This window comes from Caretta caretta, chromosome 5 (assembly GCF_965140235.1).
Source record: "Caretta caretta isolate rCarCar2 chromosome 5, rCarCar1.hap1, whole genome shotgun sequence".
Lineage (NCBI taxonomy): Eukaryota > Metazoa > Chordata > Testudines > Cheloniidae > Caretta > Caretta caretta.
Genome location: NC_134210.1, coordinates 24,561,028 through 24,575,195, shown reverse-complemented (window position 1 = coordinate 24,575,195; position 14,168 = coordinate 24,561,028). Strand labels below are relative to the sequence as shown.

The following is a 14,168-nucleotide window of genomic DNA, read 5'->3' as shown; positions in this document are numbered from 1 at the left end:
ATTAATAAATCAGTAGATTATTTTAAAATACATTTTGAGTTCTTGTTTGGCTGCTGTGTATTGAGCCTTTTCAAACTTTTCTCTACAACTGAGAGTTCATGAAATCTTTTATTAGATTCTCTCTTAGTATAAGGATTCCAGGAAATGGGCCTTTAAGACAAACACCAGCTATTGCAAGATTCATGATAAAATCATGAGTCAGCAACCCTGTGTAAGGGCCAGAACATCTCCACAGCAACATGGGCTATCACAAGCACATCAAACCTGTCCTCCACTTGCCACACTGGTTTCCCACAGAATATTGGGTCAAGTTCAAGGTCTTGATCCTTATCTTCAAAACAGTCGAAAGCCTGGGCCCAGTACATCTAAAGACCTACTAAAGCTTTGGGATAAAGACTATGATCAGTAGCTCCACTCCTGACGCACAATGGAACTTTCTATCACAAGGGTTAAAGTCATCTGGGTAGGAGACAGAGCTTTCTTGTGGGCAGATCCGACACACTGGAATAAACTCTCTTAGAAACAAAAGACCGTTACAAATCTTACCACTCCCACTCCAATTACAAGGTGTACCTCTTTGATGTTGCCTTCTCTAAGAGAGGAGGGGTGTAAGTAAAACAAAAAAATCATATTCTAGCACAACGCTACACTGCGCACACACTTCTCCCCCTGAGGAGAGAATGGGAGAATAAACCATACATGAGAGATGTTAGTCACACTTCAGTGCACTACTCTAAGGTGTTCAGACGCTATATAGTGATTGAGGGTGATATAAGAACTTTTATAGAACAGAATAGTAGTAACAACAGCAGGACCAGAGGAGTTCATAGTCCCACTGCTGTACAAAGGGAGGACTGGCATGACTCCTTCCCTCCCCTCCTGCAGACACTAGTCAACTTTTTGGTAAGGAAGAGCAGGCCCATGTGCTCTGCCTCCTGAGGACTCAATGAGAGTGTGCCATTTCATTGCCCCTAAAGATTGCCACTACTTGAAGACTTTGGAGAGGATTGCAGACCAACTGTCCCACCACCTTGAAGACCACAACAAAGGGTAAGGGTGAGCCAGGATCTATTGGAGAGAGAGATGGAGGGTGGGTAGTTTGCTTGGCTGACTCAGTTCCCATAAAAGGTTTGCAAACCTCTGAGAGATTCAAGTTTTGTAACAAATCTCTGAACCCAGTAACCTTCTCCAGGTTTCATTTACCAAAGTTTTGTACAACTCTTGCCATGAGACCTCCTGATTGTTTGTTTGTTTTTGTGGTAGCTCATAGAGGTTCTTCTCATGGGTTTAGCTAGGCACTGCGTGCACACACACAAATAAGACTCCCTGGTTCATAAAGCTTTGAACATAAGTTTATGAGACCCAACAGGTGGCTGCAACGAACTGTTATGGGAGGGCAGAAGATTGTTATGATTAGCCTAATAAGTAGTGATCACAGCACACCAGCTGTCTAGCTATTGTCAAGTTTTGTAGGTTTCAAAACAGAGGTGACCTGGGACAATTTATTACAGTGAGAAGCTAGAAGACTCCGAAAACAAATACTCCATCCACAGCAAAAAGTATGATTTTTGGTGGGGATGCCTGAGGGCAGGTTGTGTTAACTATGTTTACTAGCGCCTAAACAAACTTCTATACTATATACAACATTATTTGGCCCGAGCATAAAGCTCAGATAGAGATCCAAACTCTCCAAGAATTTGGGATGTTTGGAACTAGGGTTCTGGAGGCAGTACTGTCATTATAACGCACTCTTTTTAAGAGAAGTCTGGCCTCTCATTACTAAGTAAGTAGCCTTAATACAACCCTGATATAACATCCTAACCTTGTATAGCCTCTCCTTTGCATTCCTATTTGTTGGACTCATGCTTGCTTGACATCTTTATCTGTGCTGACCACAGATTTAATGCTAGGATTTGTGTACTTTAATATTGTTTGTCAGACTCCTGTTTCAAAAGTAGCCTTGATTTATGGTATCTCATGAAGAGCTGATTTGTATATTTTGTTTTTATGCTAAAAACTGGGACTCCTGACTCTTTTATTATTTATATTCTCATTTAAACCCAGATCAGTAAACCTTTGTGAACTTGAGCCCTAATCCAGAATCTGTAAACCTTCACGGGGTCTTGAAGTTTATATTGACATCCTCAATAAAATCACAAGGCTTTTTTTTTTTTTTTTTTTTAAAAGAAGGGCAACCTTGGTATTTTTACTTTCATTTGCAATGGAAATTGGGCTGGAGGGAAAGATGCTGCAATAGAGGCATTAATGATGCAGATAACAAAAACTCAGAGGAAAGTTCATTTAATTCACTTCCCACCTCCTTCCCCTTGGGGAATGCACAGGGAAAAACAGGCTATGAATACCTGCACCCCAATCCCTCAACTCAAGATATTTATGGACATTAAGAGGTGTGGATTGTGCACTGGAGGTTTGTAGCAAGTGTCTGGAGAAGGGTGAACCTTGGAGCAGGACTTGTTGGATCCGTACTGGACTTCTTGGACTTGGGCTGGCTGTGGGGCAGGTAATACACATAGCTCATGATTAATTATTCTTGCTGACATGGGGAATTGAGAATATGATGATTTTTCTTTCACGTGTGTCTGTCCTTTCTTGTGAATTTGGCTATGCAAGACTGGAGTGTGTCTGCCAGGTGATCTTTTCTGCCTTCCTTGTATGAAGCTAGGAAAGGAGGAGAGTTCAGGGACCAGAATGAGACAAAAAGGGAGGGTGGATAGCTGGGGAGGATCATCAATCTACCACACGCCTGGTGATGTGCAGCTGGTGTTGGATCTAAAGCACGTCTATAAGCAGAATTGCTATTGGTCCAATGTGTATGCTGAAGTGAGTGGCTGTGCTGTCCTGTTTTTAAAACAATCCCATGAAATCAAGATTGGATGTCTTTAATCAAAGATGCTCTAGCTCAGCCAGAAGTTATGAGGTTGATGGAGAAATTGGGAGAAATTCTACAGCGTGTGTTATGCAGGAGGTCAGACTATGTGATCATAGTGGTTCCTTCTGGCCTTAAAATCTATGGAAAAAACACCCCTGTTTCACTGTGAGGTCAGAGGAGAGTAACGCTTTCATAAATTGTAAGACTAGAAGGGACCACTAGGACCATCTAGTCTGAGCTTCGGTATAATACTGGCCATGAAATTGCATCCTGTAATTCCTTCAGTGGAGGGTATTATTCTTCCCCATTGTGCAACAGCCTCTATACAAGTTTTGTTGTCTAGGGCACAGGTGCACAGCCCTAGGAAAACAAAAGACTATTCTACTGTATCATGAATGCAGCATTTTGGCTGATTAACTTTGCTCTTTTGTCAGCGTTGTTGAAGTCTGACAACCTTTGCCATGATAAAGAGGGGCAGAGCTTCTTAGAAAGGAGTTCATGTGAGCAACTCTTGTAAGCTGGGCCCAGCAGGACTATAATGCTAGCGAGTTGTCATAGCAACATCCTCCATTTTTATTACCCTCAAGTTCTGAGTTCCTAGCAAGACTTCAAAGTTTCCCTTTTGGTATCTTATGTTACAAAGAAAAAAAAGGAGTAAAAAACAAACAAACCCTATTGTTTTCATTTAAAGCTGTTGAGTGAAACATGGCTAACTTATCAGAAAAGCCCAAAGCTGCTGATGTGAGGGAACATCCAGACTCATTCAGATTTGAATCAGAGTGCTGGACAGGTGCAGTTGAAATTAACATTTATGTACTTATTTTCAGACTGGATATTTCCGTCTGCCCTATGGGGACTACTTCATTGAGCCTGTGAAAAAGCATCCACTGGAAGAGGGAATAGCATACCCACACATAATCTACAGGGCAAATATCCTTCAAAATGCTTTAAGGCAACGGCGGGAGACCACAACAGACAAGGAACAAGCTTGTGGATTGAATGGTATGCATTTTGTTGGAGCTTTTTGCTTGTTGGTTGCTAAATTTTTTTAACCCAGCCTTTCCTTCACAAATAATTACACCCTTCTTTTCCAACTGGCAGCTTTCTATTAACATAGAAGTCAGGAATTAGTAGTACAGTGCATTAGGAGCTCCATAAGAACAGTTTTGTGGCTTACTGTGAGTGATTTTCAGGGTTTCCTATATGTATTTTAACCCTAGTGTAATTTCAATTTTATATTTCATAAGAGGTGAAGCTTGTGAGTATCCATCTGATCCATTCTACGCAGAGCCCTGCAGCCCTTTGCCAGTCACACCAGGCAGTACTCAAATAGGTCCAGATGCTTGGGACCAGATCTTCAACTGGTGTAAATCAGTGGAGCCCCAGTCATTTCAGTGGATCTACGTACACTTACACTGGCTGAGGATCTGTCCCTCTGGGTTTAATGATACCAACTTTCCATTCACACTATCAGAAAAACTAAACAGAATGTTACCATGCCATGTTTTAGTTATATCAGTTCTGGGTATCATCTCTGTGGTGAGTATCAATATTTCAAGTTTCCACATGACTATTATTGGAATATCTAAAGCCCTGTACCTGGCTGTATTAAAGTGCCTCTAGTGCAGTGGTCTCCAATGGGGGTGCCATGGCACCCGCCAGGGCATTTATGTGCGCCCGCCTACTGACAAGGGAGCGCTTCCGCCGGACAACCCACCGCCGAGGAGTGCGGCCACCGGACAACCAACACTTCTTGATGACGCTGCTTCTTGGTGGCATTTCGGCGGCTGGTTGTCCGGCGCCTGCCACACTCTTCTGGGAACATGAATATGCGATAGCAACAGAAAGATTGGGGACCACTGCTGTAGTGCCTTGTCCTAGGTAACAATTTTTGAGGTATTGTTTGTGACAATCCGAGTTATATGAGGAGCTACTTAGATGATCTAAATGTTCTTACAGTACTGTGACTCTTTGGAGTACGATTCTTGTTGTTGGTTAGAAGACCCTGGAATAAAGGAACATATCTGTAGGTTGCTCTTGCTCTCCCCTAACTACAGTATGTAATATGTTGCTGATTAGAATGCTGTCTGTCCTCCTTTCACCAACTGCATTTGTTCCTTGCCATTTGGAAAATTTTAAATCTAGCCTGGACAAAATATTAGTAAATGTACTATGGGAAAAAATCCTTAATTGGCAGGAAGTCTGACTAGGGGACTGTAGCGGGGTGGTCACCCCGCTCCAGTTTGGAAGGGGTTAAAGACAGCCCTGGGAAAGGGCTGCCACGGGGAGCCAATCATGAGCAGGCTTGAGGCAGCCAATCAGGGCCTGGCTGGGCCAGTATAACAAGGGCGAAGGGAAGGGCTGGGTCAGTCTCACTCCAGCCTTGGATTGGGAAGGGCCTAGCTGCCTGGGAGCACAGGGTAGCCAAAGCAGAACAGTGCTGGAGAAAGGCAAGTGGAGCTGGGGAGCTCCAGCCTGGCAACTCTCCAGGCTGAGGCCTTGTTAAAGGCCTAAGGGGGTACTGGGGCTGCTGAGATGCAGCCCAGGGATAGGCAAAGGCAGCTGGTCCAACCCCCTTGCCAAGGATGAGTGGTCATTATGGACTACAATTTGCCCCGGAGAAAGGGGGCTAGATGATGATTGGCAGTCACCATGGAGGCAAGGTGGGCATAGGGGGTATGGGTTCCCCTCAGAGGGGAGACCCAGAGTGTGGAGACTGCTGTGGGGCAACACTCCAAGATAAGAGGGCACTGGGGTCCAGGAGGGACGCGGGGCCTGCGGCAGCCAAGGCACCAGCCAGCAGGAGATGCTCTTGAGGCTGGAATTGAGCTAATTCCTGGACAACCAGCAGGAGGAGACCGTGCTGATGAGTTGGCGATCTGCTGCAGCAGAGGTGGGCAAACTACAGCCTGCGGGACCGTCCTGCCTGGCCCTGAGCTCCCGGCTGGGGAGGCTGGTCCCCCGCCCCACCCCTGCCACTTCAGTGCGCTGCGCTTTGGCCTGCCGCTCCTGCTGGGCAGTGCAAGCGGCGTGGCTGGCTCCAGCGGGGCTGCGAGCTCCCGCTGCTCTGAGCAGCATGGTAAGGGGGTTGGATAAGGGGCAGGGAGTCCAGGGGGCAGTCAGGGGACAGGGAGCAGTTGGATGGGGCGGAGGTTCCGGGGGTGGGGCACACAGGGAACAGGGGGCGTTGGAATCCCGGGGGGAGGCCTGTCAGGCAGTGGGGGTATGGATAGGGGTTGGGAGAGTCAGGGAACGGGGGGGTTGGATAGGTGTGGGAGTCCTGGGGGGAGCTGTTGGGGGTGGGGGTGTGGATAGGGGTCAGGGGGGCAGTCAGGGGACAGGGAGTGGGGGGGCTGGATAGGGAGTGGGGTCCTGGGGGGTGGTTATGGGCGGGGAGGTCCCGGGAGGGGGCGGTCAGGGGACAAGGATCAGGGGATGTTGGATGGGTTGGAGGTTCTGAGGGGGCAGTCAGGGGGTGGGAAGTGGGAGGGGGTGGATAAGGGGTGGGGTCCAGGCTGTTTGGGGAGGCACAGCCTGCCCTACCCGGCCCTCCATACAGTTTCGCAATGCCAATGTGGCCCTCGGGCCAAAAAAGTTTGCCCACCCCTGTGCTACAGGGACTACAGCTAGGTTAATCATACATTTCTAGAAGTGGAGTTGCCGTATATTTAGCTTGAGAATATGTTTGAAACTATAGTGGTTAAAAAGGCTAATTCTTTTCCAGGGATGAAAACCAATTGATAATTGGACTCCTGTCTTTCTGAGCCACGACTGCTGCTGAAGTTTTAAGTATATGTACTGCTAATTATAGAGTAAAAGGAGCAGACAGTCTCTCCCTCTTCTCTCAGGCCCCACACATACCTCTACAGCTGTAAACCCTGAGTAATATTTGCGATTTGCTGACATGAGCCATCAGTCAGTGGGAGCTGTGCTTGAATATCTAAAATGCTCTATATTGCTAAGTACTCTGAAAAACCAGGTTCCCAGGCATCTCAAATTGGGCACCCAAAATTAGTGGCTACTTTGGACCTTAATGTCTCTGTGCCTCAGCTGCCCATATGTAATATGGGCATAGTATCTCCTGGTCTCACCCTGGTTTTATGAAGGTTAATTAATGTTTGTGAAGCACTTGGATAGTATAGGGATGAGCACCATAGAAAAGCCCTGGAGCAAATTTAATAATTCTGTCTTCAGAGCAGGATTTGAATAGTGTGCAGTAACTATAACCTAAGGCTATCTATGGAACAATGAGAAGAAAGCGAAATATCGAATCACTCTCATTAAGTGAGCACTGTTCATTCTGTGCACTGAATGAGGTGAAGTCGGTGTGTGTGTGAAAAAAAAAATAGTATGTAATCATGTTATTAAAGACTGTCGCAGAACGGGCACACAGAAGGGGACCAAATTAAGGCTAAACCGACAACCTTAATTCTGGCATTTACTAACTTTTGAGTGCTTGACTTTGCAACCATAATTTCTTTTAACATAGTTTTTTTGTGTGTAACATTAAGTAAAGCATAGTCTTAATGTGTTAGAATACTGCTGAAAATCTTTTCTCTACCATTCCTGCCTTCCCAGTCACCTTTCCAGCTAATTTCACATGAAAATAAGATTTAGGACTTGCATGCTGAGTTCACTATTTTATAGCACCAGGAGCCGGAAGCCACGTACGTCTTTTTTCTTCTGTTCTAAGTGATGGAATGTATAGGGGGGTGTACTGTGTGTATCTTACTCTGTCCAAAATTTTCCTTCAAACTAGTTAAACGTTAGGTTGGACTTGAGCCATCTCTACTGCAGAGGGGAAAAAAATCATTCCTCCACTAAGCTTCCCAGTCTCCTCTGTCTCAGATTCTGAACGTATTCATTGTGAGGACTCACTAGCACCAGCTGTTTCTTTCTAACTGACTGTAGAAATGGAAGCTGCTTTTTCTAGCTATGGTCAGGGGAGCTGGAACAATTTGTATAGTGGTGGGTGCGTAGAGCCATTGAACCAAACTGAAAACCCTGTATATAATGGAAACCACTTCAAGCCAGGGGGTGCAGCAGGACCCTCAGCATCCTTAGTTCCAGCACCTATGCGGTGGTTTGGCTGAGCAAAGTTTTCTTACACTGGCAGATTGCTCACTAGATGCACACTTTTTTCAAAGATCATGAGTTAGTTTGCGGTGAACATGGAGACTCTCTCAAGAGGAAATGTAATTGTCGAAGCCCAAATCTAGGGCCTGATCTAACTCCCATGGGAGTCTATAGATACCTTTCCACGGATGGCAATGGGAGTTGGTTCAGTCCCCTATGACACTAATATTTCAGTATATCCAGTAGTCTCCCTATAGAAGAGGACTTTCTGCTTGTCTGGACAGATTTGGCAAAGAAATAATCATGGAGATGCTTGTTTGTGGAAAGAAATATTTAAAACTGAACCATTTTAAGCCAGGCTAACTTTACTGTCGTAAGTCTCAGAAATAATACATTTCTAGAAAATCTTTTTGTGTGTTTAAAAAGTCTTAAATTCCTAGGAGACTTTAAAAAAAACCCTCTCGGAAACAGTTCAAACTACCTATGGTGGTTTTTTAGAAGAATTATCATGGAAATATATTGGGACAATATCAGACATGGATTTAAAAAATAAAAGAATGGGGGTTCCTGCTTGTGATGGATTAATGTATGCTTCTATCTATGACTATGTCTACATTTGGAGGAGGACAGATGCTGCACGCCCGGCTAACATGGGTATAAATAGCAGTGTAGCTAGTGAGATGCGGCTTAGGTGAGTAGAGTAAGTCACAGGCCCTACGTTTCTGGCTGAACCCCCATGGTATATACCCTACACGGGCTCTCTACATGCCCAAACAGTGCCTCCCATGTCTACACGGGTATTTTTAGCAGCATACTGTCCCACTGCCTCCCCAGGGCTGGAGCCTTTCACTGTCACATGTAGGTACACGGGTAGTGCCTGTGCTCTACACGCCACCATAAGTGTAGACATAACCTATATCAAACTATACACTCCTGTTTGTTTTGGGAACACCCTTTTGTTAGTAACACTATAGCAGTGTGCCTTCACTGTTGTCTCTTTACCTCCATCCTGGACTGGGAATTACCAGAGGCATTACCAGAGGGGGAAAAATGCAGAGCAATCAAGGGCTGTTAGCCTGCAGGATCTTGTATTCAAACGGAAGCTCCCTTCCACGTGAGTTAGCTACAGCCCGGAGAAACCTGTTTTCCCAGGTGGCCTTGTAATCAGACAGTTGGTCACCTGATGAGGGACTTGAAGTCACTGGGGTAGGGGTCACCTGACAAAAGGGACTAAACTTTATAAAAGGGATGCTCTTTCATCAGCCATTTCAGAGAGAGGCAGAGAGGGAAGCAGACCAAAACCAGAAGACAAGGCTAAGCAGGAGGAGGGGGAGAATCCTGGGCTCCCTAAATAGACACTAACCAAATCCCAAGGGCCTCTTGGAATGTTGAGGAAACAACAACAATACGCTTAGACAGCAAAGGTCAGAGGCACTGAATGTATGGCTGTATTCCAGGCATCTACGAGCTTCACAGGATTATTACTGATCTATTGCAGCCACGTTAATCACGAGTGACCATATAACAGTTGTCATTCCATGATGGGTCAGTGAGCCCTTCTGACCTCAAGTCCGACATTCAGGGACTTTGTTTCCAAGGTGGGCAATGTGACCAAAAAGCCAGCCAGTGGTGGCCAATGATGTCATTCCTCTTGAGGCCTGTTATCAATGATACCACCTTATGACTGGTTTCAGAGTAACAGCCGTGTTAGTCTGTATTCGCAAAAAGAAAAGGAGTACTTGTGGCACCTTAGAGACTAACCAATTCATGCTCAAATAAATTGGTTAGTCTCTAAGGTGCCACAAGTACTCCTTTTCTTTTCACCTTATGACTGATAAAGTCAAGCCATCACAAACCCAGTAGTCACCTCTGGCAGTGCATATGAAGTGCCTCAAGCCTCCTGATATTTGTTTAAGCAATGTCCATCTTTCATATCCATATGAAAGAATTGGAAGAACCCAGGTTTGATAAATCTATACTTTTGTATATAGTTTCACCTTCTTTTGGCTCCAGAGGATGGTGAGGTAAGGATTTGCATGCAAGTTTTTGTTGTTTTCGTAGATTTGTACATCTCTTGTGCTCTCTCTGTGTAAAGTGTGTGTGAATTTAGAAATTCTCTTTTGTGTATTGTTTACTGACACTGTCTATGTTCCCCAAGAGGAAAGCAGTAAGCTAGAGGGTCCACTGCTTCAGTGGAACTCTGAACATGCACAGTAGCTACTGGGGAGGCTTGGGAGAGCTGGCACTAGTTTCAGGGCCTAGGCAATTGGACTGCAGGTCCCTACTGCCAAGCGGGATGTCAGACACAAAGTCTGCAGCTAGAGAGTGTGCCTGGTGGTCCACAGCCAGAGAGACAGTGCCTAAACTCTGCCCTGCCTCTGCAAGCCAAGAGCACATGCCTGGGACGCAAGGTTTATGTCCAGTATAGCAGCCTGGTGAATGCCCATTCAGGACAGTCACACTGGTAATCAGTGCTGCTCAGTCCACTGCACAGAGTAGCAGCTGAGTGCAAAAGGACCATTGTGAAATCCACCATCTCTTTATCTTAGATCATTTTATGACCCACTGTAGTGGCTGAGCACCGGACAGTCTTTTTGTAATGTGTCTGTCTTTACAAGACTGCTGTGAAAGTAGGGACAGTGGCACTTCCTCTTAATACCCTGTGTGCTGAGGTGCAGGACTTCGCTACAGAGCACAGGTCTTTGGCACACATGGGGTTTCCCTCCACCCTCCTTACAGTGGATTTGCCTCCCAGAATGGCTATATTGGGAAGGATGGTTGAATGATCAATGAGTGTCTTCACTCCCTACTTACGTTCTATACATTAGGAAAAATGCTGCAATTACTTATGCATTGGCATCAGTCTCATTCCTGTGCTCTGGCAATAGTGGTATAAACTAACTTGTGGCTTGCAACAGCCTCAGTATTTTCGCATCCTCTGACACAAACCAGAGTGCTGCTAGAAATGAAGAATGTGATAGCATTATGCAAATTAGAAATTTCAGCATGTGATGTACATTTTCATTACTGCGGCTTTCTCGGAAATTGTGAGCTGACGCATTTTTAATAGCTCTGTGCTATTCCTGAAAACTGCATTATGATTGCTACATTGTACTCTTGTATATGGCAAGTGGCTGGCTTACTATGTCATTTCAAACTTGTATGAGAAATGACAAGTGAAGTGGCCTAAAAATATGAGTAAAATTGTTTTGATCATTTGCGCTCACATGTAAGCCTGGCAGGAAAACGGCAAAAAGAGAATCGTGTTTATGGTAGTTGCCCTCACAAACTTTCCAGTAGTCTGAAGTAACTAAATAACTTCGAGAGATTGGCACTGGCCTTCAGCAGAGTAAATGACAGATTTTTCTGGTACTCTGGTCATGTGTGTGTGTGTCCTTTCATCCATTACTTTTTGTTTACTGTAGTTTGGATCCTGCTGCTGTTTAAAAATGCATCCTTCAAAATGAATGATTTATTATTATAGGACCTAGGGGTCCTTGTCATGCAGCAGGAGCCCATTTTGCTAGATGCTGAACTTTGTGAAATTCTCTGAACAAAAATCAAATCTTGTTGTATAAGAGTCACCTTCCTACTCAACACCATGGAGATGACAGATCTGGGAAAGACTTCTGGATTCTTGCTCCTTGGGTGACTGACAGGGACTGGTAGCATAGTGGAGTTGCTGTGAAAGTAGCTGGAGGCCTGGGTGGCTCAGTATCTGTTGTACTAAGTCTTAAACATCTGCGGGTGATCTATGTCAGCTGACCTGTGTTCGCAGGGCTCCAGCTACAGGGCTGTGTAGATGTGTGGACTTGGGCAGGAGTCCGGGATCTGGAACACCACAGTGGAGGAGAGTCCCAGAGCCCACGGTCCAGCCCAAGCCTGAATGTCTACACTGCAATTAAACAGCCCTGTAATCTGGGCTCCATCAGTCCAAGTCACCTGACACAGGCCAGCCCAGGTGTTTAATTGCAGTGTAGACATACCCTCAGTGACTGCAGAAACCTGCTGTATTTTAAAGCTAAGGCAAAATGACTTAGGATGCTAAAACTGACTACTCTGTCCAGAGGAACTTCATGGAAGCAAAAATCATCTTGTCCTATGCCCTCATTTTGGCATTGAAATCGCTGTTCAAAGAACTGCAAACATTTCGGAGTTTGGGGTTACTTTGGATAAGCAGATGCTTATTCAGAAAGATCCACCTCCTGTCTGCATACATAGGTCAGAAACTTCATAAGAAGAAAAGGAGTACTTGTGGCACCTTAGAGACTATCAAATTTATTTGAGCATAAGCTTTCGTGAGCTACAGCTCACTTCATCGGATGCATTCAGTGGAAAATACAGTGGGGAGATTTATATACACAGAGAACATGAAATAATGGGTGTTACCATACACACTATAACGAGAGTGATCCAGTAAGGTGAACTATTACCAGCAGGAGAGCGGGGGGGAAAATAACCTTTTGTAGTGATAATCAAGGTGGACCATTTCCAGCAGTTGGCAAGAACGTCTGAACTCTCTTACAAGATCTTAGATATTTGTGTCTGTTCTGGAAGCACTTGTGGGGACAATGGCAAGGAGAGAGTCCCTTTTGGAATGCTGGCTTGGGAGCTGCCCAGTGGTGAGCTGGAGCCGGTTCACACGGTTTACTGGAACTGGTTGTTAAATTTAGAAGCGGGACAACCGGTTCTAAAAGGGCTTCTAAATTTAACAACCGGCCAAAAGTGGTGCCTTAGGCACCAACTCCGTGGGTGCGCTGGGGCTGAAGCACCCAAGGGTAAAATTTGGTGGGTGCAGAGCACCCACCGGCAGCTCCCCTCCCCACCCCATGCCCAGCCCCAGCTCACCTCTGCTCCGCCTGCGCCTCCTCCGCTGAACGTGCCACCCCACTCTGCTTCTCCACCCCCCGGTTTCCCACGAATCAACTGTTTGCGCGGGAAGCCGGGGAGGGCTGAGAAGCAGGTGGTGGATTCGCACTCAGAGGGGAGCTGGGGCGGGGTGGGCGCGAGGAGGGCTGCCCGCGCCGCAGCAGGTAACCCGGGGCGGGGGGCGTAGGGGAACCGCTCCCCGCCCCAGCTCACCTCCACCTCCCTGGGCCTGAGCGCGAAGTCGCCGCCTGCTCCTCAGCCCTCCCAGGCTTCCTGCACAAACAGCTGATTCGCGGGAAGCCAGGGCAGGGGCAGAAAAGCAGAGCGGGGCGGTGCATTCAGGGGAGGAGGTGGAGTGGAGGTGAGCTGGGGACGGGCGCAGGGTGGGGTGGGGGGCTGCCGGTGGGTGTTCTGCACCCACCAAATTTTCCCTGTGGGTGCTCCAGCTCCGGAGCACCCACGAAGTCAGTGCCTCAGGTGCCACTTTTGATGTGATCAGTGGGGGGAGCGGCTGCTCCCCCCTAGCTGTGCTACCCCACCCCTAGGAGCCAGAGGGACCTGCCGGATGCTTCCTGGGAGCTGCCCCAGGTAAGCACCTCCAGGACTCCCCACCTCGCGCCCCAGTAGGTGCCTCTGGCTCTTAGGAGCGGGACAGGGTGGGCACTCACTACAGTGGCGCACGAGACCCTCCTGCCTGGTTCTGGGGGCAGTCGGGGAACAGGGGAGGGAGGGTGGATGAGGAAGGGGTCCTGGGGGGGTGAGTCAAGGAATGTGCGGGGTTGGATGGGGCCGGAGTCCCGGGTGGTGGGGGTGGGCGGGCCACGACTCCCTCGTGGGGTGAGGAGGGAACCGGTTGTTAAGATTTTGGCAGCTCATCACTGGAGCTGCCATGCCTGAATGCAGTGGGGGTGGTGGGTACACTGGTTAGACCTTGTGCCCAGACAGAGCAACATCTTGTGCAGAAAGCAACTACAAAAAAAAATTCTCCAGTGCTCACTTCACAGAATAACTGTTATAGCATGGGATAAAAAGCCCCCAAAATGCAGCAGTTAAATGAACTTTGTACTTTCTACAGGATAACTTTTTGAATGTAAGATTTTACTGAATAATGGGGATTCTTTTTGAAGATTAACTTGTTACCATCAGAAGACTTTCTCCTTAAATGTATGGCATAAACTGTTTGTTGTGGCTTTTTGACAGTGCAGTTATTTGTTTAACTCCTTGGAAATGAAAGAAACCAGGTCACTCATTTATTCTCAAAGGATGGCCTGTTTTTTTCTTTTTTTTTTCTTTTTTGGAAGACTATTAGGCTTAGCCAATGTAAACAGTCTTG

General features: G+C 46.5%; 1 protein-coding gene across 4 annotated transcripts in view; it reads left to right on the top strand.

The window, feature by feature from the left end:
• Positions 1–14,168, top strand: part of ADAMTS12 (ADAM metallopeptidase with thrombospondin type 1 motif 12) — a 317,885-nt gene that overhangs the window by 106,752 nt on the left and 196,965 nt on the right. For all 4 annotated transcript variants that reach the window (XM_048850633.2, XM_075128412.1, XM_048850632.2 and 1 more), the window contains exon 3: positions 3,718–3,892. In XM_048850633.2, the coding sequence (XP_048706590.2) occupies positions 3,718–3,892 (175 nt within the window). The remainder of the gene's footprint in view (positions 1–3,717; positions 3,893–14,168) is intronic.